A 22019-nucleotide genomic window follows, 5' to 3' on the forward strand; every position below is an offset into this window, starting at 1 on the left:
GGGATATCATATTTCTTTCGGCCTCTGTTTCTTTTTTATCATCTTCTATATTGTTTTTATTGTTTCCTCTTGCATTTTGATTACGATAAATCATTTCTGTCTTTTGGGGAGATCCGGTCAGCCTTGCAGATCTAACGTGTGCAAGAAGTGAGGCTTACATACTGGTAAAGCTTCACTGCAATTTTTTCATGGAGAAGAGGCTATTTGGGCGTGGTTAGACGGAAGCTTTGAACATGTTGGCCTTTGTTGATCATTTGCTATTTCATGAAGTGATTTATGTTGTTATGATTGTATGTATTTGTTTTTTTTGTCCTTCACAAATTTTGTTTACTTACCTGGTTTGATTCTTCTATTTTATATGCACCCCAATGAAGAGGGTATTTGGATGCCGCCAACCATGGGAGACGATGAAGTCTTGGAACGTCTGGTTGGAAAGTTTAGATAGCGTCGACCTTACAGGATCACAAAGTTCTTTGTCAACATGAATGGACGACAGGTTAGCTCTACATACCTTGATAGCTTTGGGGAGGAGACGATAGTCATAGATGCTTGGGACGTAATGAAAAGCACAGTCATTCATCAAGAATTGATTTAAACTTCCAGTTTTATTTCGAACTGTTTTTCAGATGTGTCTGGATTTTTGAATGAATTTTGTGGACCATGTGTTACTGAAGTAAATGGTGGATATTGCAGTGAGGTTACATTGGCTGATCGACATAGGCAATCTGAGGGAGAAGGGTTACATTGCATGATAATGAAAACCCACGAAACAATTTCCACTGTAACAACAAAGAACTGAAATTCGCAGAAACCCAGGAAAAGAAAAAAAATAGAAACGCAAGTTCGAAAGCCAATGACCGCACTAATTAGTCGATCCCTGATTCATCAAGGAAGCATTTAGAAATCGGTTCTGGCATTACCCCATAGATAATCATAAAAAGAAAAAAGTCCCATAATAGAAGATAAGTTTATCTCTTATCGAAAGCAAAAAACTTCAAGTCTTTAATCTGAAACAGAAACAAAACGAAATAATTTCAGGCAACAAGAGATAAAAGAATGAAGGAACAAGAAACTTTAATCAGTGGGGAGAATGAGAATCAGATGGAGAAAGAGAAGAAGTACGAAGAAGGTTCCCTTTCTATCGGACTCAAGTCAGCTCGCATCTCAACCAACACTTCTTACCCATCTTTGCGGGCCTCATTGCTTCCCCTTCTTAATTTTTCTTTCTTTCCCTTTCTTTTCTTTTTCTTTCACCCACTCTTCCGTCACCTTATTATTAGTTATTGATATTATTGATTACTGATTATTAATAAATAATTTTTTAAAGGCCAAATACCAATAATTAATATATATTTAAAAAAAGCTAAATCAAACACCAATATTTAATATATATATATATATATGTTTAAAAAAAAAGTAACTTTGTTACTAAAATATCGTTTATTAATCTCTTATTGATAATGAAGTGTTAATATGAAAGACTAAGTGAACAATCAGAATCTGATTGTTACAAACTGAACAGAAAATTAACAAAATGAATAATCTATAATTGAACTGTGGTTAAACTATCTAGGAAACATGAACATGAACCAAAAACGAAGTTAAATAAAACCCAAGATATGATATTTTAATGTACAAAATATATTCAACTGAACAAAATATCTGATTAACATATCATTTAATTATTATACTCTTTATTTAGTTCAATATATTCAAATCTTAATTAACATATTATTCAAATTCAAAATTAATTATTAATTTTTTCATTTGAGTCTTAAATAAGAATCTTATTTAATTCAATATATTGAAATCCAAATCAAAATATTATCCAAATCTCATTAATTAAATTTATTTCGATGTCATAATATCATATCATTTTCAAATGAATCAGATATTACAAATTTTTAAAAGTATACTTAATCATTGATTAATAGTCAAAAACATTAATGACGTGAAATATTCTGATATTTGTGTTAAAATGGTCAAAAAAGCGACGTCGGTTTGGACTAAGTATTCTTTCTTTGGCTGTTGTGAGTTAACTTCTCACTCTCCTGGCAATTTCTCTTCAACCGTATTTGAAACCAATTAGATCTCTTCGATACACCGAACAAAATAGAAGTTCAACTAAAAATTCCATAAAAAAAATTGCTCAATATATATAATAAAGTTATATAAAAAAAATTGAAATTGTCAAGAGCTTGCAATGAAGGAACATTCAGACGAGATATAAATAAACTATTTTCATTAAAGTACTAGAAAAGACACAACTTAATTTATACTTATCACACACAAGGACACATTAAAATAGTAAACAGACACTCCAGATAAATTAGGAATATTCTAGAACTAAAATAAGACCCTATATTTTTATAAATAATAATAATAAATAGTTAACTGATACTTAATTGGAGCTAATATTTACTATTTGTTCCTAATAGATAAGTTAATCTATATTTCCTACGAAACCTAAATCTTCACCCAACTCTTGAGCCGAAGGTAAGCTGACGGCGACCCCATCTCCTCATCTTTGATCTTAGTCCATGCCATCTTCTCCTTGCCTATCTGTTTCAATCTGAGGTTAGACCAATCTATTTGGTCTTCGATCTTAGTTGTTGGGTTCTTCTGCTTCGGTGTGTCGGCTAAGATGAGGGAAGACCAATAAATTTGTTCTTCAATATCCGTCGCCGGTGTCTTTGCCTCTGGTATGTCTGGTAGGTTGAGCATAGAGCAGTACAATTCTTCTTTCAGTTCGGCTGATGGTGTCATCTTCTCTGATCTGTCTTCTGTTCTGCTTCTGGTTTCAGTCAAGGCGAGAAAGTATCGAGCGAGGTTGTTGCTTCGTACTGGGAAGATCTTCATGTACGAGGTTGTTAACATGTTGTCTATCAACAATGAATGATTCATACAATCTGGGACTTGAATAGAAAGTGAATTCTTATACATGCGTACTGTGTGCAAGAAGAAGCTTATGTTATCCAGATTGTAGCATTCTGAGAGATCCCATTCTATGTCGTGGAAGCCCTTATTCCTAAGAATCCCATAGATGCATCTGAACGCTATATATCGTTGGCCGAACCACTCAGCGCTGCCAACTTCTGTCATTCCTGCTTCTATAATCTTTCTGGTAAGGCTGAGATTTGCCATATTGACTCTTGCTGCTATTTCCAGAGGGCCGCAAATGATTCGAACGAACCTAATTCCACACTTCCTCCAGTTCTCAAGTATATTGTATAATAAGTCCTCTTGAAATGCTGTGAAGAGGGCCATGATCACAGATTGATGACACTAGCGATCACTATTTTTTTTTGCAAACTAAGCATATCAAAAAGAGGAATGAATAAGTCCTATATAAAGAGATCCGAACATCAAATGTAGTGGGTTATGTATATTGTGGTGTGGCCCGAGAAACTGAGATGTATTTTCTATTTAGTTGATTGGTTGATTACTTTATTGATCTTTTGTTTCATATCTTTTTATTTGTTTATGTTGCACTCAATATCTTTTTGTGGGCTAATATATGTCATCATATTTGGCAACAGTATTCTGACTATGCCACTAACTATTCTCCTTCTATGTTTATAGTACTTTCTACATTACAAATCATGCCCATACTTTCTCAGTGATTGTACTATCTGTATCCTTACTGACTATGTATGGTATTGCTTGACTTTCATCTCAAGAAGGTTTTTGTGTATGGTATTGCTTAACTTTCGTCTGAAGGAGGTTTTTATCATGTATATTTATTTAGTTGTGTATATGCTTCTCACAGACTTAATCTTTTTCTCACAGACTAAATTTTATACCAAACAATTACAAGATCTTCTGCGAAAGATCTTGACTGAAAAGCAATGGATTGCTTTTGATTGAACTATCTAGATGACTGATGCGAATGTACTTGACAGGTATGTTTATGTTATCTACATTTACATTTGATAATATATATGATCTTAAAATTATCATTTTAGTTTAAATTAACATTATATTTCATATAAATCATTATCATTTTAGTTTAAATGAACATTATGTTTCATATATATGATCTTATGTTTTATTATCCGACATAAATCATTAGTTACTCTTTGTGCTTAGTCTTCAATTCAACAAACTGCTTTAAAGTTGTTTCATTGTATTTATTTAGCTACTCTTTGTGCTTAGTTGTCCTTTACTTTCATATTTGTATCTATTCAGTTCTCAAACTACGCATGCCAACCTATAATAATATCTTTATGGGTTACTTATTTACCATATCAATTGAGTTGACATGCTGCTCATTCCAAGATGAAAGTAGTATTTCAGCTACTGTCAGTGGGAGGTGAGTCTCTGTTCTTTCTGAACCATTTAAAGTTGCATATCTCAACACATCGTCGGTATGGCCTTTTGCTTGTAAAAAAATCTTCTCTCATAGATCTTCACTGATAACCATTTCTGCCTGCTCATTTTTCTGTACAGAGTACGATTGATTTTCTTGGACTGTATAATCCTTGATTAGTCTGCTTCTCATACTCTTCTTTCTTTTTTCTATATAAAAAAAAAAAAAAGTAAAGTTGAAGTAAAATGTAGAGGATGTAAATGTAGAATCAATTCAATGGGGGAAAAGGTCGTGAGATACTAAGCTTTTTAAACAATCAAACACATGAAGAACAGCTAAGAAAACCATCATTATAGCTGATAGATGTCAGATTTTCGCAATTTGTGAGACAAGTCTCGAATAGTTTTGTGAACTTTTGTAAACATCCTGAGTTAAAATGTAGTGAGTTGAGAATATTGTTGGATGATTTCAGATTGGACTTTGAAGGGATTGTACTGTTTTTTTTTTAAAAAAAATTTCGAGACAGGGGACCTTGGTATGACGAGGCAAATCATGAAATATTAAATTCTCTCTCGGTTTTATTTTCACAGGGAAGAGATAAGCTTTGAGCCTCAAAGGTAAAAAAGTTGAACATCATTATTATTATTGTCCGCTACATCATACAAATCTAATACAAAGTTTGAGGCCTTTCTCTTTTTGAGCTACGGATTATATTGTTATTGGACCACACCTCCAAACTGACTATTTGCATTATTCAGCTGTATCATTTATCTCCATCGTACAAACTGCAAAATGATTTCATATAACACATGTATTGAATGACATCCTGCTGAAAAGGAGATGAATGTAGTATTTTAACATGATGTAAGTAGGGACTGTGTCTATTATTTCTGAATCATCATTTCAACCTGCTCATCTAAAGATATCTTTCGTACAGTTTCTTGCTTCTAACAATATCTTGCTTGACATCTAGGTAAGTATAACCTCCTTCTCTACCTATGAATAGCAGTAGAAGTTATTCTGAAACATTTTTTACCATTGAAGTACTTGCAGTTTTTTATTTTTAGTATCATCTTCCCGCTCATATTATCCCGCCAAAAAACATGTATTCTTCATTGAATTTTAGTGGTTTGTTTTCCCGCTTCATTTTTACAATGCTATGCTTGTGTATAAATATAACTTACTTCCTTCATGCATGCTCACCATTGAAACACTTTGAATTTCTATTTTAAGAGTCTTTCAATCTTCAACCTTTTATTTTCATCACACTTTCTCAGTTTTATTGAAGATGCCACGTATATCACTCCTAAGACATTTGAATGATGGAACCGATAGGTGGCACATAGTTGCAAGAGTTTTCAGGAAATGGAATGTCTTCCATAAGGGATCATCTGCTGATATCTTCTGCGTGACAATGGTTTTATTAGACAAAGAGGTCTCTTTATCTTTACAAATATTAACAAATTGCATATGTCACTTGTGGTTTTTTTTACTAATGCTTTAGTTTAATGGAAATCATTATTTTGTTTACAGGGGGATAAAATACAAGCAAGTGTTCTAACCAAAAGTTTACATGACAAGTTTCGCCACAGTATCATTGAAGGAGAGACTTATTTCTTTGCTAATTTTGAGGTCTCTGCTAATGTTAGCCAATATAGAGCTACCACTCATCCTTTCAAGATCACTATTACTCCACGAACACATGTTGCTGAGAAAATAGCCATTGTGCCATCTTATTCCTACTCTTTTTTTCCACTTGCTGAGATAGAGAAACTCAATGAGAAGCATAATATTGAATACTTGATAGGTATTTGACATCATTTTCATTCATTTTAATAATAGTATTATCATTTATGTTGTTACTGAATTATTGACACTTCATGTGTTGCTCTATTTTCCAGACGTTTTAGCATTTGTCAAATCAATTGGCACTCTTGAAGAATATCGGCGGGACAATGAAACCAAGAATAAATTGAGGATGGTGCTGAGTGACATTGAGTACAGAACCTTTCAGTAACTTTTGTTTCGTTTTTTTCCTTTACTGTGCAACGACTTATGTAGATACTAATGATGATAATTGATAATTCATGTTCATGCATTTCAGCGGAATCAATGTAGAATGTATATTATTTGATGAATGTGCCAGCGATGCTTTCATGTCTCAGCTCCAGAATACACAGACACCTGTTGTGGTGTTGTTAAACCTGGCTAGGGTTGGTTTTTCAGAAGATGGTAAGATATATCATAATCTTTAATGACCTTATATATAGAATACTTTTTGTTCTCAAGATTTATTGGCTGTGACTAATTATTATTTCTTCCATTACCTATCTAAATATAGGAAGAGCACAGGTTTGCAATTCTTTTAATGCCACAAGGGTGTTTTTCAACCCACCCATCAAGGAAGTGCAACTAATGATTGATAGGTTTGCAAAACTAACAAATAAACTCAATCAATTCAATCAAATTGCTCAATTAATCACTTAATTGATTATATAAATTAATTTGTTGGTGCTTATTATATTATAGTTCAAAAGACAATGGCTCTCCAAGTTTGTCCTTCCTTAGCCAGCCCGTACTAACTCCACTGAGTCAACAGTCACGTACTAGCATCAATTGCAACCAAAGCCCGATTGCTATATCAAACATAAAAGATCAACCCATGGTTAGTAAGGTTTATGATAGTTATACTATCTAAATCTAATTTATAATTTATAAATTCAATATTGTATAAGTTATTTTAATCAGTATAACTTTGTACATTTGTATGTCAGGGAGAAACTTTTGTCATTAGGTGCATTATTCAAAAGTTAGAGACCAGATATGGTTGGATCTATCAAGGTTGCTCCAAGTGTGGTACAAAGCTTCGTTTAGAGAATGAGAGTTGGATATGCCCATCATGTCAGAAGAAACCAGAGTTTATTGACCACAAGTATATTTTGCACTGGTTAAAAATGGTAGTTTATGCATTCTTAGATATTTCAGTATATAAACTACCTTATGTATTACTTTGTTTATGTTTTTAGGATGAAGCTTCATTACACTGTGAAAGATGAGACAGGAATTGCTTCAATAATATTCTGGGATAAACTTGCGGTTGAGTTAATTAAAAATTCAGCCGCTGAGTTGAAGGTTATTCTAGATGAGGTATAACAATCCTTATAATTTGATATATGATATGTTTACTAATTTGTTGGTATACTGAAATATAAAATAATGTTGATTGATTTAGCCTCATTAAAATTGAAACCTTATATCTGATTGAAGGATTTGTGATGGATTAGGATCCTGAGGAAGTTGATTTCCCCAAAAATCTGGACAATCCTGTTGGGAAGAGTATGTTGTTGACTCTTAAACTGAATGACTACAATAAACGACATCCAAGTTCCAGTATTAGTGTGATGCAATATCATTTATGTGAAGATTTAATGGATCAATTTACTGAGGCATCCATTGAGGTATTTGTTTAATTTGATTAAATCATTTTTTACATATTGTAAGATATATTCACCATTTAAATGCACTATTCTGTGAGCAGATTGAGGAAATTAAGGACCCTTCAAATTCTGATTTATATGTTTAAATACCATCAATTGTTCTGATATTTATAAATGATGTTGATCATGCTTTATTCAGTATTCACAACCTGCTGTGGAACAAAGTCAGGAACATATGAATGTTACTCAAGGAGTTCCTCTAATTGCGGAAAAAGATTTAGTTTCACAATGTGTTGCTGAAGAGGATGTCACACTTTCAAATATGGTCAACCGTGTTAAAGCTCCTCCAGTTAAAGGGAGAAAAAGAAGCGTCGTGAGGAAGAATGTTGAGGATGCTATTGCTGAGGGTACTAACACTGGATCAAGCTCAAGTAATGAACAGAAGCATGTGAAAACTATCAAGTTGGAGAAGTAGTGTAACAGATAATGGGTGTCTTGTCCAATATTATATGTGTTAAGTGTATTACTTATCCTTTGCAGTTCTTAAAAGTTGTTCGTGTGGCTGTTCTGTCTGTTGTCGGTTGGAAGTTTGTATTTCCTTTTAGTTAGTTCTGTGATGAAGTTGTGTTTGTATCATTTATGTTGTTTACCTTAGTATGTGTCATTATGAACCTTTGTAAGTTTTTATTTAATCAAAGTAGTTTACGTTTGTGTTGTATTTTCATGGTTTAGTTGCTCTCATCTCAAGTTAATGATTCTATTTCGTATCTTTATGAATTATTTGAATCTAGGACGATATATTGGAAATGATTGACTTCATCATATAGGTTATTGTGGGAACAATATTAGTATAAAATACAATTTATACGGGGATTCACTTTAACTTTACTGTTTTCCCATAAAAATTCAGACTAATAGGCTAATTACATTTTTATATTTTAATTTTAGCTTAAAACAATTATTGGGTGGCAAAAAATGATGTTTTATTTTTCTACTTGAAATTTTAAACATTCACTTTATCTTATTTGAATATCCAGATTATAAAAAGTTTGAAGTTATATTGATGACACACACACACATATAAATGTATATTTCAGATCTTGAGGACACATCCTCTTAAACATCAGGATTATATTTAAGGATACGTTATACAGAATCCATTGACAACAAATGTTGAAATGAATTATGCAATTTCTTTTGCTCGCGGAACAAAACTCATATCTTATGAGCTATTTGAAAATAAATACACAAACTTCATATAAAGCTTAAAAACTTATGAAACATATTTTTTGGTATTGTAATAGGATTAAATATTTATTTGTTACTCCTCCGATCTTTAATATAAAACCTATTTAACTAATTTGATTATATTAAGAAAGTTAGATAAATTAGTTAATTATAAAAAATATGACACGTTTATCCTAAAATACCATTATCATCTTCTTTAAACATAATCCTGCCTCGCTCTTGTATTTGATTATAGTTCAGAGAGTACTCATAGGGATAATTTACAGAAAATATAAATAAATATAATAAATATGTGTTATATTTAAGACCAAAATTAGTATCTCTAATGAATAATAAAAATGAAATAAAATTTAGATCTTCGTTTTGCTATCAAAGTATCTTTATTCGGTCTGCACAAGCATATAGTATATATAATAATTAGAATTGTTCTATAAGATAATATAATGCTGCAACATTTATTCCACACGGCACGGATACAGCGTCGAAGTGAATACCATGAGTTTTCCACAGTCACTTGCCATCAATTTGCCACAGTTACTTCCCATCAATTTCCCACACATTTGCTATCAATTTCGTACAGTGTTAGTGCTGTTCACTTAGTAATATGTATATGAAAAATTAATATTTAATAAAAGCAATGGCATGGATAGACAATGAAGTAGCCAATGAGATTGAAGGAGTCGGATTGAAATAAAACTATCCAATGGTTATAAACTAATGTCAAGAAAGTTGTTACTATTCATCAAGATCAACATCGTCTTTTATATATATATATATATATATATAGGACATACACATACCTGTTTCTATTGCATTAAAAACAAAGTTGTTTGCCTCTCATTTTAGATGCTACTATTGCTCGAATATTAGAATAGCTTGTATGTTCTAAACCCATGTCTTCCAGTAATATATTTGAGCGCAAGCTCCATTTGAAATCTACCCACAGATATAGCGTAAATGCGTAACATCATCTTCACCATCCATGGGCAATGGATCATATGTTAATGGATGCTTTTCGTCAGGTATTATCTTTACACATGAAAAATAAATTCTTATGATAAGGATAATTTTAGACATATGTTCCTATTTCCTGTATTATGTTCTATTTATGACGTCCTAATTTCTATGTTCTTATTAGGATTAATCAATTTAGCTGAAACCCATTGTTCGAGTTCATCTTCTGCTGGAAACAATAAAGAAGACTCACATACTTATATGGGAGTTGAAAAAAATCAGGGTTTTGGCGATGTTTTAGATGATATCAATACTCAATCATCCACTGATGTTCTACACAAAGAAAGAAAAAAACCTATTATGCTGCAAGATATAACAAACGTATCTTCCAATCTAACAAACAGATTTCAAAGGAATATGCTCACAGGTATGTGTTATGTTTCAATATCTATTACCAATAATTCTATTTAATCCTATATTTGTATGACACAGGCATTTGCAACTTTCAATTTGTCAACCATAAAAGACCACATTTTGGAGTGCAACCTCTAACCCGAAAAAGTGCTAGGAATAGAGGTCTGGAAAATAATGATGTCAACAAACCTCCATGTAGAAGAAGAAAGACAAGTAATCTACAGCAAGGTTAGTCAATGAAATTAATTTCAAACAACATAGTTAAGAGTCACATTTGTTTCTAATGTATGTAACAGAGCAAGGTATTATTGGTTTGAATATTAACAATTACATAAAGCACATGGGTTTAGATGTAACAGATGTTTATTCTCCAATAAAGTATATTTGATAACAGATAACTTGAATAAATATCATTAACGTACAAATTAATAAATTTCACTAAACTCAACCTCATTTCCTTTAAAGTTTACAAGTTATGTAAAAATCAATTAAAAATATATAAATATTGTTCGGTGATATAAAATTTAAAGTTTCCATTTTTTTATGTAATATTTTAATTTTAATTAAAATCTACAATGGTTTTAAAAATAAATTTCTTTTAAACAATAGAAAACTTTGATTTTTACTTGACTAAAAATTTTTTGCATATCTTTTCATTGATTTTTACACATGTTGTAAATTGTGAAAGAAAGTCCGTTTAATTTAGTGAATTTTATTAATTGATATTAGTTTTAAAAATAAAATGTAGGAGAAAATATAGGAGAAAGTGTAGAACGTTTGGATAAGGACAATATAGTGCTTTTAAATTTATACTTCAATATTTGGTTCTTTTAAATAAATTTAATTGTTATCATCTCTTTCCATAAATATCACTCCCTCTTGGTTGTTCTTTTTCATTCTCCCTATAATTAATTCAATTTACAAAAGTGATGATGGGAGTTTTGTACATACATGATAATTTCCTTTTTTCTTGTAGATTTCACACCACAAGAAAAATATTACAAGGACATTCATCTGATGATTGATGCTAGCGATAGAGATGATTGTGAAGATTATTTTCCAAACACTGAAAATGTTGCAGGTTACTACGTGTAATTTTGCTGTTATATTTGTTATTATTTCATATTTTCACATATATGTGTGTGTACATGTATGGATTATAGTATATATGATAGTTTTGTTAAATATGACCATATTTTGATACGTGCCACTCAGGTAGTAATTCTGATTTAGATCATACTACCAGAAGAACATGTTTCCAGAATGATATTAATTATGAAGGTAATCTTATTTCCTTTAAATTTGAATCTTCACGCCATAATTTATTCCTCATATAAAACTAATTCACTTCTTATCTTTTATTAGAATACATTGATGAGGGAGATCCAATACATAAATGCAAATTCTGTGGAGCCCTACTTTGGTATAATGAAAGAGTGAAGAAAGATAATAAAAAAAGGGTGGTTAATACATTTTCAATGTGTTGTATGAAAGGCAAAATAGTACTACCCCCTTTGAAGGCACCGCCTGTTCTCTTCCAAGAGTTATTTCTAGAAAAGGATACCGCAGACTCAAAGAATTTTCATACAAATATAAGGCAGTACAATAACATGTTCTCTTTCACGTCTATGGGAGGAAAGATTGATCATTCTAAAAATTCCGGTGGAGGTCCTTACTCATTCATATTGTCTGGACAAAATTATCATAATATTGGCAGCTTATTACCAATTGAAGGTTCACAACCAGTGTACTCACAACTATACATATTTGATACTGACAATGAGATCTCAAACAGAGTTGCTGCTGTCAGGTATTACTTGCTACTACATTTTTATTATTTTATCATTTGAATTTTTATTATTCATAAATTTAAATTTATGAACTTCATATTTATCTTTTTTCCAGTAAACACCAAAGGGAATCAACAATTGATAGAAGAATTGTTGCACAAATAAAGACTCAATTGGATGAAGTTAATCCATTTGTACAACAATATCGTTTTGCTTCACAATTTTTAAGTACAGAACACCGTCAAAATTTGAGATTATGCTTGATGAGTTCAAGGGCAAATGATGGGCGAACCTACAATCTTCCCTGTGCTTCTGAAGTTGCAGCATTGATTGTCGGTGACATAGATATTATGTTCAATGTCAGGGACATTATCATAGAAGAGCAATCAGGGACACCACAGCGAATTAATGAATTACATCCAGCATATTTACCTCTACAATATCCTCTGCTGTTTCCTTATGGTGAAGATGGATACAGAGATGATATTGAACACAGAGAAGAAACTCTTCCAGTTACAAAGTCAAGAAAAAGGTTAAGCATACGAGAATTTTTCACATACAGACTTATGAGAAGAGAAAACGAGATGTCAATATTGTTACATGCATCAAGATTACTTCAACAATTCATTGTGGATGGTTACACTATGATTGAGTCACAAAGATTGCTTTGGGTTAGAACTCATCAAAAAGAACTTAGAGCTGATTTGTACCAAGGATTATCTGATGCTGTTTTAAGTGGTGAGAGGAATGCTTCACTTACTGGGAAACGTATTATATTACCCTCATCATTTACTGGTGGAGCAAGATATATGTTGCAAAATTATCAAGATGCTATGGCATTATGTAGATGGGCAGGCTATCCAGATATATTTATAACATTCACTTGCAATCCAGCATGGCCAGAAATCACAAGGCTTTGTCAACAAGATAAAGTAAATCCTTCAGATCGTCCGGATATATTGACTAGAGTTTTCAAAATGAAGTTACGGTCATTGATGAAAACATTAAGGGAAAAGAAGATTTTTGGAACAATACGTGCAGGTTAGTGTTTATTATTTTTGTAATGTCGTCAAACATGTAAAATATTTATATAAATTTAAAATTTATTTATTATAATTTGTTTTAACCAATCTTAATTTTTACAGAGGTATATACTATTGAATTCCAGAAACGAGGGTTGCCACATGCACATATATTATTATTTCTTGATCCAAATGATAAGATCAATGATCCGGATGCCATTGACAAAGTTATTTCAGCAGAGATTCCAGATAAGCATTCTTCACCTCTCTTATATGATTTGGTTAAAAAATACATGATTCATGGTCCATGTGGAGCTGTTAACCCAAAATCACCATGCATGAAAGACAAGAAATGTGGCAAGTATTTCCCAAAAAAATTCAATGATAATACCACAATTGATGATGATGGTTATCCAACATATAGAAGAAAGAATGATGGAAGAACAATTGAAGTTAAAGGTGTTCCTTTAGATAATCGTTATGTTGTTCCATATAATGCTACATTATTGTGCATGTTTCAAGGACATATAAATGTTGAGAAATGCAATCAATCTACTTCAATTAAATACTTATTTAAATATATTAGCAAAGGCAATGATAGAGTTGTTGCTACTATATTTGATAAGGACAACAATCAAGAAGAAGTGATTGATGAAATAAAACAATATTACAATTGTAGGTATATCTCTGCATGTGAAGCATCATGGCGCATGTTTGGATTTGATGTCCACCATCATTTTCCTCCTGTTGAAAGATTGAGTTTTCATCTACCAAATCAACAATATGTGATTTATTCTAATACTGATGATGTTGCGGAGTTATTAGAAAAACCAAGAATTTGTGAATCACAATTCTTGGCTTGGATGAAAATCAATAAAGATGGCGGGTTGGCTTCAACTCTTACATATGCTGAATTTCCTAATTATTACGTCTACCAAAAAGATAAACGTCAATGGAAACAGCGAGAAAGAGGTTTTGCTGTTGGTAGGATCACACATGTGTCACCATCATCTGGAGAATTATATTATCTTAGATTGTTACTAACTACTGTAAGGGGTCCCACCTCATTTGATGATATCAAAACTATTGATGGTATGGTTCATGATACTTTCAAATCTGCATGTTTTGCTCTGGGACTCTTACAAGATGATAATGAATACATTACTGCAATCAAGGAAGCAGCCATATGGGCATCTGGAATTCAATTAAGGAGGCTCTTTGTAAGCATGTTATTATGTTGTTCTTTACAACAACCTGACATTGTATGGAAGGAAACCTCAAAGCTACTCTCAGAAGATCTATTTTACATATCTTATAATGATCCAGTCTCATCAGGTTCGATAACTTTAATTTATATTTTATACAAAGTATGTTTATCTATGGAGAATATTCACGTTTCTATTACTGGTTGGTTATCTTTTGTAGATATCCATATCTCTCTATCTGAAAAAGAGAATGCTGCTTTGAAAGAGATTGATAATCTACTTCATGCAAATGGGAAAAGTCTACATGAATTTCCTTCATTACCGTTACCAACAGAAACTGCAACAGTTGATCTACACAACCATCTCATACTGCAAGAATTGAGTTATGATAGACAAGCCTTATCAGAGGAAGCTAATACACTTTCCCAGAGTTTGAATGATGAGCAACTACTCATATATAATATCATATTGTCCGCAGTTAATCTATCTGACGGTGGGTTTTTCTTTGTGTATGGGTATGGTGGAACAGGCAAAACATTTCTTTGGAATGCATTGATAACAACATTACGTGCAAAAGGTGAAATTGTACTTCCAGTTGCATCAAGTGGAATAGCTGCAACATTATTACCATCTGGCAGAACAGCACATTCAAGGTTTGCAATCCCCATTCAAATCACAGAGTCTTCTGTATGTGGGATAAAGCAAAACTCAGCACTAGCAAATCTGATTAAGTCCACAAAGTTAATCATTTGGGATGAAGCACCGATGGTTCAGAGGTATTGTATTGAAGCATTTGATAGAACGTTGAAGGATATTATGCATTCTAATGCACCATTTGGTGGTAAATGCATTGTCATGGGTGGTGATTTTCGTCAAATTCTTCCAGTCATACCAAAAGGTACAAGAGCTACAATTGTTAATGCTTCAATTAATTCCTCATACTTATGGAATCATTGTAGAATTTTGAAGTTAACAAAGAACATGCGACTGACTTCAACTGCTATTCCCAGTCATAAAGAAAAGTTAGAATGGTTTTCAAATTGGTTGCTACATATTGGTGATGGAAAATTAGGTGAATCAAGTGATGGTGTTGCAGAAGTTGAAATCCCTAAAGAGTTGTTGCTCACAAATTATAACAACCCACTTCATGCGATTGTGGATAGTATATACACAAATCTCCTTCATAATTTAGCTTCTGGTGAATACTTCAATGATAGAGCAATCTTGGCCCCAACAATTGAAATGGTTGATCGAATAAATCACTACGTCTGTTCTTTGTTACCAGGAGAATCATTTGAGTTCCTCAGCTGTGATTATGTGTGCAGATCTGGTCAAGAAAGTGATACAATGGACAGCCTCTATACCACAGAATTCTTAAATAGTATTACATGCTCTGGAATGCCACCACACAAGTTACACTTGAAAGTAGGAGCACCAATTATGCTATTGCGAAACATAGATCAAGCTTCAGGTCTGTGTAATGGGACACGACTTCTAATATCTCATCTGGGACAAAGCGTGATTGAAGCCATAACATTGAATGGGTCAAAACCCAACCAAAAAGTTCTAATTCATCGAATGGATATGAATCCTTCTGAAAGTCGTTGGCCGTTTAAAATGCAAAGGAGGCAATTCCCGATAATGTTATCATTTGCAATGACAATCAACAAAAGTCAAGGCCAATCATTAAGGCATGTTGGTCTATATTTGCCTAAGCCTGTTTTCAGTCATGGACAGCTATATGTTGCGTTATCCAGAGTAAAGAGCATGGATGGTTTAAGGATTGTTGTTGATGATAAAGATGGTTGTTTGAAGAGAACTACAACAAATGTTGTGTACAAAGAAATATTTACAAATGTAAATAGTACAAATATTTAGTCTGTAGTAAATTATTGATTGTCATCAATACTATAAAATGTAATTATACATTTCCCGTGCATCGCACGGGCGAGTAAAATCTAGTTTATTTAATATAAACATCAGTTTATGCGAATTTTTTAAAAAAAACTACTCATCTAGTCCTAAATATAAAATCTATTTTGTAGTGTAAATAGGTCTTATATTTAAAAGAGGAGAAGTATTTTTTTGGCCAGAGACCAATTATATTATATTAAAAAAAATGACAGGTACGTAAATTACATGCATGTTTTAAAATACCGAGACTCCAAACTGCCATGAAGAATGGAGCCGTTGGGGTAAGGGAGTTGGTCTGCAACGACCTCCACCACCACAAAAGCAAGTAGCAATGGCTTCTCTTATTCTCTCTCCTTCTCAGTGTCACCGTATGCAACCACATCAACTAACAAAAAATTATGACAGAACCTCCGAACGGTTCCATTATACCCCTTTTTCTTTTCTCTCTTTTGCGACACCAAGAAAACTCAAAAGATGAACCAATTCGGACCCACGAATTTCTCTTCCTTTGCTTTCGGACCCTTTCTCACAAACCACGAACTCTATGGAAATCCTCCGCAGATCTCGCTTTCCCAGTACACAGAAAAACCATTTCGGGAAGAGAGAGAAAGAGAGAGAGCGTGGGGTGCCATCCAGGCAAAGGCATATCATTTTTCAATTATGTCAAATGCATCCTTCTCTGGGTTCTGCTAACTATCTCTGAACATGTTCGGAGCTGATGCAACCGCATTGGAGCTGATGTAGGGGATCATGCCCCTATCATCGTTCACTTCCCGAATAGGGTCGATCGCTTTCTTCCCTTGTTGATCGATTCTAGGAGAAATTGGGAAGAAATGGGTTGCATTAACTCTAAGAAGGCCATTGCCGGAGCTTCACCTGAATATGTGCGTTCGGTATCGGTAACCACCGATAAGAGGTCGTCTGTTGCGGAGCCTCCATCCAGAGTCCGATCTGGGGCTCTGAATTTTGGGACCAAAGCGGAACAACCATCGGAGGATCGGATACAGGATGGGAAACGATTTAAGAGGAACAGTTCTCAAGGTACTGGCTCTTTAAGAATTTCGCATAGATTCGTGGAAGCGGAGCAGAATGCCGCCGGATGGCCCCCTTGGCTCACCTCTGTTGCAGGGGAAGCTATCCAAGGATGGGTGCCTCTCAAGGCAGATTCATTTGAGAAATTAGACAAGGTTGGAAGAGGTCATAGATATTTGTTTCAGCATTTCTTTTTTGGCCTGAGTTGTTTCAGCATTGTTATTACAAAATTGGACTTTTCTTTTCGCTCAAGTTATTTGCAAGTGATGTAAATACCTGAATGGACCAGAAAGGATGGTTTGTCACAACTTTGAGACATGATAATCATAGAGATCTTTGAAAATGTACCTTCCCTAATGGTATACGCAGAATTAAGTTCGCTCTACTTTTAAATGTAGAGATGTTGGATATGACCTTGTCATGTTGCTCAGACGCAACTCAGTTAAGGCGGTTGTGAAGTGCGGTTTACGAATCAGGAGAAAACTTGTAGCGCTTTTATTTTGCGTCATAAACTTAAAAACCCACATTATCAAATGGAAGCTGGCTTCGGGGTCGCGGCAGAGAGATTTTAAGATCATGATTATGCGATACTTTTTGCCGCCAGACATGTTGGGTGACTACTATTCTATACTCATTTCTCTACATATTAGGACAACTTGCATTGAATTTCTATTGCTATGCAGGAAAAAACGAGATGATGTAATACCTAAAGTGACACTGAGGAGATATCATATAACCTTAATATTAATTGGGAAGGATCCGGAAGAAGGCAAAAAGAACATAGTGGCACAAAGAATGTTGTCCAGTGTCCTTAAATTGGCCCTGTTACGATACCTTTTTTTTTTTTTTTTTTGGTTTACAATTATTATGTTGTTCCTTGCCATTGCTATGATGGATTGTTCATCTTGTCATTATCCAGTCAACATAATTTCAATTTAGGTCTTTCCTTAATTCCTTAGAGGTTTCTTCTTCTCCTTTTCTATTAGATCGGACAAGGGACATATAGCAGTGTGTTCCGGGCACGGGAGGTTGAAACCGGGAGGATGGTTGCCCTGAAGAAGGTACATATTGAGAATTTTCATCCTGAGAGCATTAGATTCATGGCGAGAGAAATAGCAATCCTACGTAAGCTTGATCACCCAAACGTCATGAAATTGGAGGGTATAATCACATCACGACTATCAAGTAGCATATACCTTGTATTTGAATACATGGAACACGATCTTGCAGGCCTGGTATCCTCTCCCGACGTCAAGTTCAGTGAGACTCAGGTTTGTCAGCATCTTCTTTCTGATAAAGTTGTATGGTTTAGAATGAAAGGTCAAGCATGCTAGAGTAGGAGATGGCTCAGTTACAGCTGAAAAGAGATTTCGTTTTTATGACAGCCCCTTCCACAGGTCAAAAGCTACATTTTTTTTTTTGTCAAACAGGTTAAATGTTACATGAGGCAGTTATTAAGTGGACTTGAACACTGCCACATCCATGGCGTTATGCACCGGGATATCAAAACATCCAATATATTGGTAAACAATGAGGGGGTTCTCAAGATAGGAGATTTTGGATTAGCAAATACCCTTAACAACAAGCATCCGTTGACCAGCTGTGTAGTGACTCTATGGTATCGTCCTCCTGAACTTTTGATGGGATCAACAAACTATGGAGTATCGGTGGATCTATGGAGCGTGGGCTGTGTATTTGCAGAACTCTTTCTGGGGAAGCCTCTTCTAAAGGGGAGAACTGAAGTAATTATCTCTGGCCGTCAGCAATTCATGCCTGTTCACTTGTTGTCTAGCTCTACAGTCAAGGGGCTGCTTTAACCTGATGCATCCTTTTGATTTTACAGGTTGAACAATTACACAAAATATTTAAACTTTGTGGCTCTCCACCTGATGAATATTGGAAAAAGTGTAAGCTTCCTCTTGCAACAATGTTTAAACCTCAGACTCCTTATGAATGCACTCTAAGGGAGCAGTGTAAAGACTTTCCAGTTTCGGCTCTAAGCTTAATTGAGACTTTACTTTCCGTTGACCCTCTCAGGCGTGGGACTGCCTCCTCTGCCCTAATGTCTGAGGTAATTCCACTGAAGTTTGGAATACGTCCTATATTCATCCTTTGCGGATAACATACTTCAGAATTTGTATTGTAAAAATCTTATTCCTGCTTCTTTTTTTTTTTTTTTGGTGTATTAAAAATCTTATTCTATTATTATGCTCTCACGATGCTTCTGATTGGGTACAATTAAGATAGATTATTAATGATAGATTATTAATATGATCTTTCATCTTTCAGTATTTCAGCACCCAGCCGTATGCTTGTGATCCATCAATTCTGCCAAAGTATCCACCTCACAAAGAAATGGATATCAGGAATTGGGAAGAAGCACATAGGTAAGAAAATTGTCGTAGGACAGATATTCAGCAAGTGCCGGTGTTCTACTTGAATTTTTGTGAAACTGAATCTAGTTACCATCCTTTTTTGTGAAACTGAATCTAGTTACTATCCTTTGCTGTGCGTGTTGAATGAAAATGATAGGTGACGCCATCTCCTGGGCCTAGTCAATGTTTCACATTCACGTTTATTCAAAAAAAATTTTTTTGGTCAAACACGTTTATTCAAAATTAAGTGTATCTGATTATGGCTTTCCAAAGCAAACAAGATACTTTGTATCCAATTTCAGTGACAAGGTCAGCATTATTCTGTACTCTCAGGAAAAAAGCTGGAGGTAAAGTGCAGGATGCTGCGAAATCAAGAAAACAAAAGCGAGTCCATAAAATTTTGCAAGAACCAACCCGTGTCAATAACTCAGCTCCAAGAAAAGAGGTACTCTCTCGGTGTATAACGCTATATTGTTTGTGAAAGATCACCAGTTCTTACTTCCATAATGCTGCCCTTCTTTATACAGGAAATGCAGCACATCTCTCCAAACGCTCGTAAAGACGATGGAAAAACGCATATTCCTAAGGAAAAAGGAGGAGCTATGCATAGGGGGGCGTCGAAGCCATCATCAAATGCCACGTCAGGGACTACCCGCGTAATGGATGTATCTCATGGCTTTAGTGTACCAGTGCCAGTCTCAGGATCCAATGGCTTTGCATGGGCCAAAAACAGAAAAGTAGATGCTACGTCTACTTTATCAGACGGCTCAAAAAGCAAAATAAGTGCACTCGATCCATCCTTTGCAAAAGGCACCTATGATTTAACCAAACGAGGGACAGATGTATCAGAAAGAAGAAATATTGGCAATGCAAGCCATCATGACAAGACTTCCAACCATCGACAACAAAATCATAAGGTTCCACATGGCACACCAGACTCTCTTAGTGAAGCTGATGAATACAATTATATAGACATTGATCCGTCAGAACAAAAAGATTTTGTGATAAATACTCAGGTAATGAAAAATCTCAGGCAATTATAATCATACCCTTTTAGTCACGCTAAAGTACAAGGCTATTGAAGATTATAATAAAATCATCCGTAAGTCTTCACTTCTGAGCTGAAACGGTCCATAAGCTTTCTGTGTTCAGGACTCGGCAACGGACACTTGATATGATGATTATTCCTTTCTGTGTATAATTGAATATTAATGCAGATTAATGTTCTCACTTTGCTTCTGGCTTATCATCGGAAATAACATCAGTTTACTTTCTTTACTGAAAACCTTACAGAGCCACAGAAAGCAAGTTGATCTCCCTGAATTATCGGGACCCCAAATATCTCGGCCAAATAGAATCATTGAGTCGTTACAGAGGAATGAAAATGGTATTTATCGATCAACTCGCAAATCAAGACTAGGAAGAGGTATAGAATCTGTGAGTTCTATGTGTGCTATTGTTGGGTAGCTTAGACTATGCACGGAAGAAACTCAAGTTAATGCTCTGTGTAGTCATATAATTCTTTTGTCCATCCTCTTTTTGATTAACAGTAAATTTAAAGCTAACCCATAAGTCTTCATGATTAATGTATTTTCGTTTCCAGACAACTGATGCAAGGGTCTTAAATTGGAGTCGTCATCAACTTTATTGCAAGGGTGCTTTGCTAAGCATTGCATCCAATGCTGAACTACGACACTGCATCTGAAGTACTGAGACGTCCAAACATGATCTCTTCTAACATCTTTGGCGGCGTTACCCTACTTCAATTACAAGAGTTTTATCAATTTACCATAGTCGGCGGGAGTAACACTGAGATGTAGGATTACAGATGTAAATGCCCACACTGAAGATGGTCTAATTTAACAAGAGCCGTTTATTTTCCAGATAAAAATTTTGTTAATCGATTAACCCAGTTCTTTTAGACATCACTGCACGTTGGAAGCATGCATTTGATGTTTGGGTGGGATGGGGAGAGCTAGTTACATTGCTCAGATTAGAAAGTATTCTATTTTGTTTCTCTAGAAGTATACTCTTGTCTTCTAAAACCTATTCTCTTTTTGGTAAACATGCATAGAAAACAAATACATGTAAAAGTACCAATAGGCTGCCTAGCATCTAGTACAAATACAGATTAAACAAAAGCAAATGATACATAAACAAAGTATCGAAAATAAAGTGAATATATTTGCTATAATCAAGAATAAATTGACAAGTTGACAGAAAAGGTGCACCACTGCAAAATCATGAACCTTTGTTCTTGTCCCTGTGACTTCCTGAAGTTCCATTTTCTTTGATAAATTCAGAATAAACTCACCCATT

The 22019-nt window shown here is 34.1% G+C and overlaps 3 protein-coding genes across 4 annotated transcripts; all 3 read left to right on the forward strand.

Moving 5' to 3' along the window:
- Window positions 1-5597: 5597 nt before the first annotated feature.
- LOC114747585 (uncharacterized) lies at window positions 5598-8221 on the forward strand. Its single transcript, XM_028935935.1, has 10 exons — window positions 5598-5744; window positions 5843-6116; window positions 6211-6322; window positions 6414-6541; window positions 6651-6735; window positions 6839-6974; window positions 7084-7241; window positions 7336-7456; window positions 7594-7767; window positions 7946-8221. The coding sequence occupies exons 1-10, from the start codon at window positions 5598-5600 to the stop codon at window positions 8219-8221; spliced, it is 1611 nt and encodes a 536-aa protein (XP_028791768.1).
- Window positions 8222-11990: 3769 nt separating this feature from the next.
- Window positions 11991-16257, forward strand: LOC114747588 (uncharacterized). The gene is made up of 4 exons (XM_028935936.1): window positions 11991-12172; window positions 12268-13193; window positions 13298-14509; window positions 14600-16257. Exons 1-4 carry the CDS (start codon window positions 11991-11993, stop codon window positions 16255-16257), a joined length of 3978 nt encoding a protein of 1325 aa, XP_028791769.1.
- Window positions 16258-16905: 648 nt separating this feature from the next.
- Window positions 16906-21591, forward strand: LOC114747591 (protein IMPAIRED IN BABA-INDUCED STERILITY 1-like). 2 transcript variants are annotated; one of them, XM_028935941.1, is made up of 9 exons: window positions 16906-17480; window positions 18312-18596; window positions 18756-19067; window positions 19169-19396; window positions 19615-19712; window positions 20034-20145; window positions 20228-20716; window positions 20994-21126; window positions 21304-21591. In XM_028935941.1, exons 1-9 carry the CDS (start codon window positions 17127-17129, stop codon window positions 21309-21311), a joined length of 2019 nt encoding a protein of 672 aa, XP_028791774.1. In that variant the 5' UTR covers window positions 16906-17126; the 3' UTR covers window positions 21312-21591. The 2 variants fall into 2 exon arrangements, with proteins under 2 accessions (XP_028791774.1, XP_028791773.1); XM_028935940.1 differs by lacking the exon at window positions 21304-21591 and having other exon boundaries at window positions 20994-21260.
- Window positions 21592-22019: the final 428 nt, after the last annotated feature.

Source organism: Neltuma alba, unplaced genomic scaffold (assembly GCF_004799145.2).
Source record: "Neltuma alba isolate B1F8T4 unplaced genomic scaffold, ASM479914v2 tig00005374_pilon, whole genome shotgun sequence".
NCBI classification, from domain to species: domain Eukaryota; kingdom Viridiplantae; phylum Streptophyta; class Magnoliopsida; order Fabales; family Fabaceae; genus Neltuma; species Neltuma alba.

What these genes read in the sequence shown, in the direction of transcription:
- LOC114747585 (XM_028935935.1), top strand. Translation starts at nt 5,598, where the DNA reads ATGCCACGTATATCACTCCTAAGACATTTGAATGATGGAACCGATAGG. An exon ending in ATTGAGTACAGAACCTTTCA is followed by an intron (nt 6,323 to 6,413) that starts GTAACTTTTGTT and finishes CATGCATTTCAG; the next exon opens with CGGAATCAATGTAGAATGTA. An exon ending in CCAGAGTTTATTGACCACAA is followed by an intron (nt 7,242 to 7,335) that starts GTATATTTTGCA and finishes TTATGTTTTTAG; the next exon opens with GATGAAGCTTCATTACACTG.
- LOC114747588 (XM_028935936.1), top strand. Translation starts at nt 11,991, where the DNA reads ATGGGAGGAAAGATTGATCATTCTAAAAATTCCGGTGGAGGTCCTTAC. An exon ending in TTTTGGAACAATACGTGCAG is followed by an intron (nt 13,194 to 13,297) that starts GTTAGTGTTTAT and finishes TAATTTTTACAG; the next exon opens with AGGTATATACTATTGAATTC. An exon ending in TAATGATCCAGTCTCATCAG is followed by an intron (nt 14,510 to 14,599) that starts GTTCGATAACTT and finishes TATCTTTTGTAG; the next exon opens with ATATCCATATCTCTCTATCT.
- LOC114747591 (XM_028935940.1), top strand. Translation starts at nt 17,127, where the DNA reads ATGGGTTGCATTAACTCTAAGAAGGCCATTGCCGGAGCTTCACCTGAA. An exon ending in CATTTGAGAAATTAGACAAG is followed by an intron (nt 17,481 to 18,311) that starts GTTGGAAGAGGT and finishes CTTTTCTATTAG; the next exon opens with ATCGGACAAGGGACATATAG. An exon ending in AATTGGGAAGAAGCACATAG is followed by an intron (nt 19,713 to 20,033) that starts GTAAGAAAATTG and finishes CTGTACTCTCAG; the next exon opens with GAAAAAAGCTGGAGGTAAAG.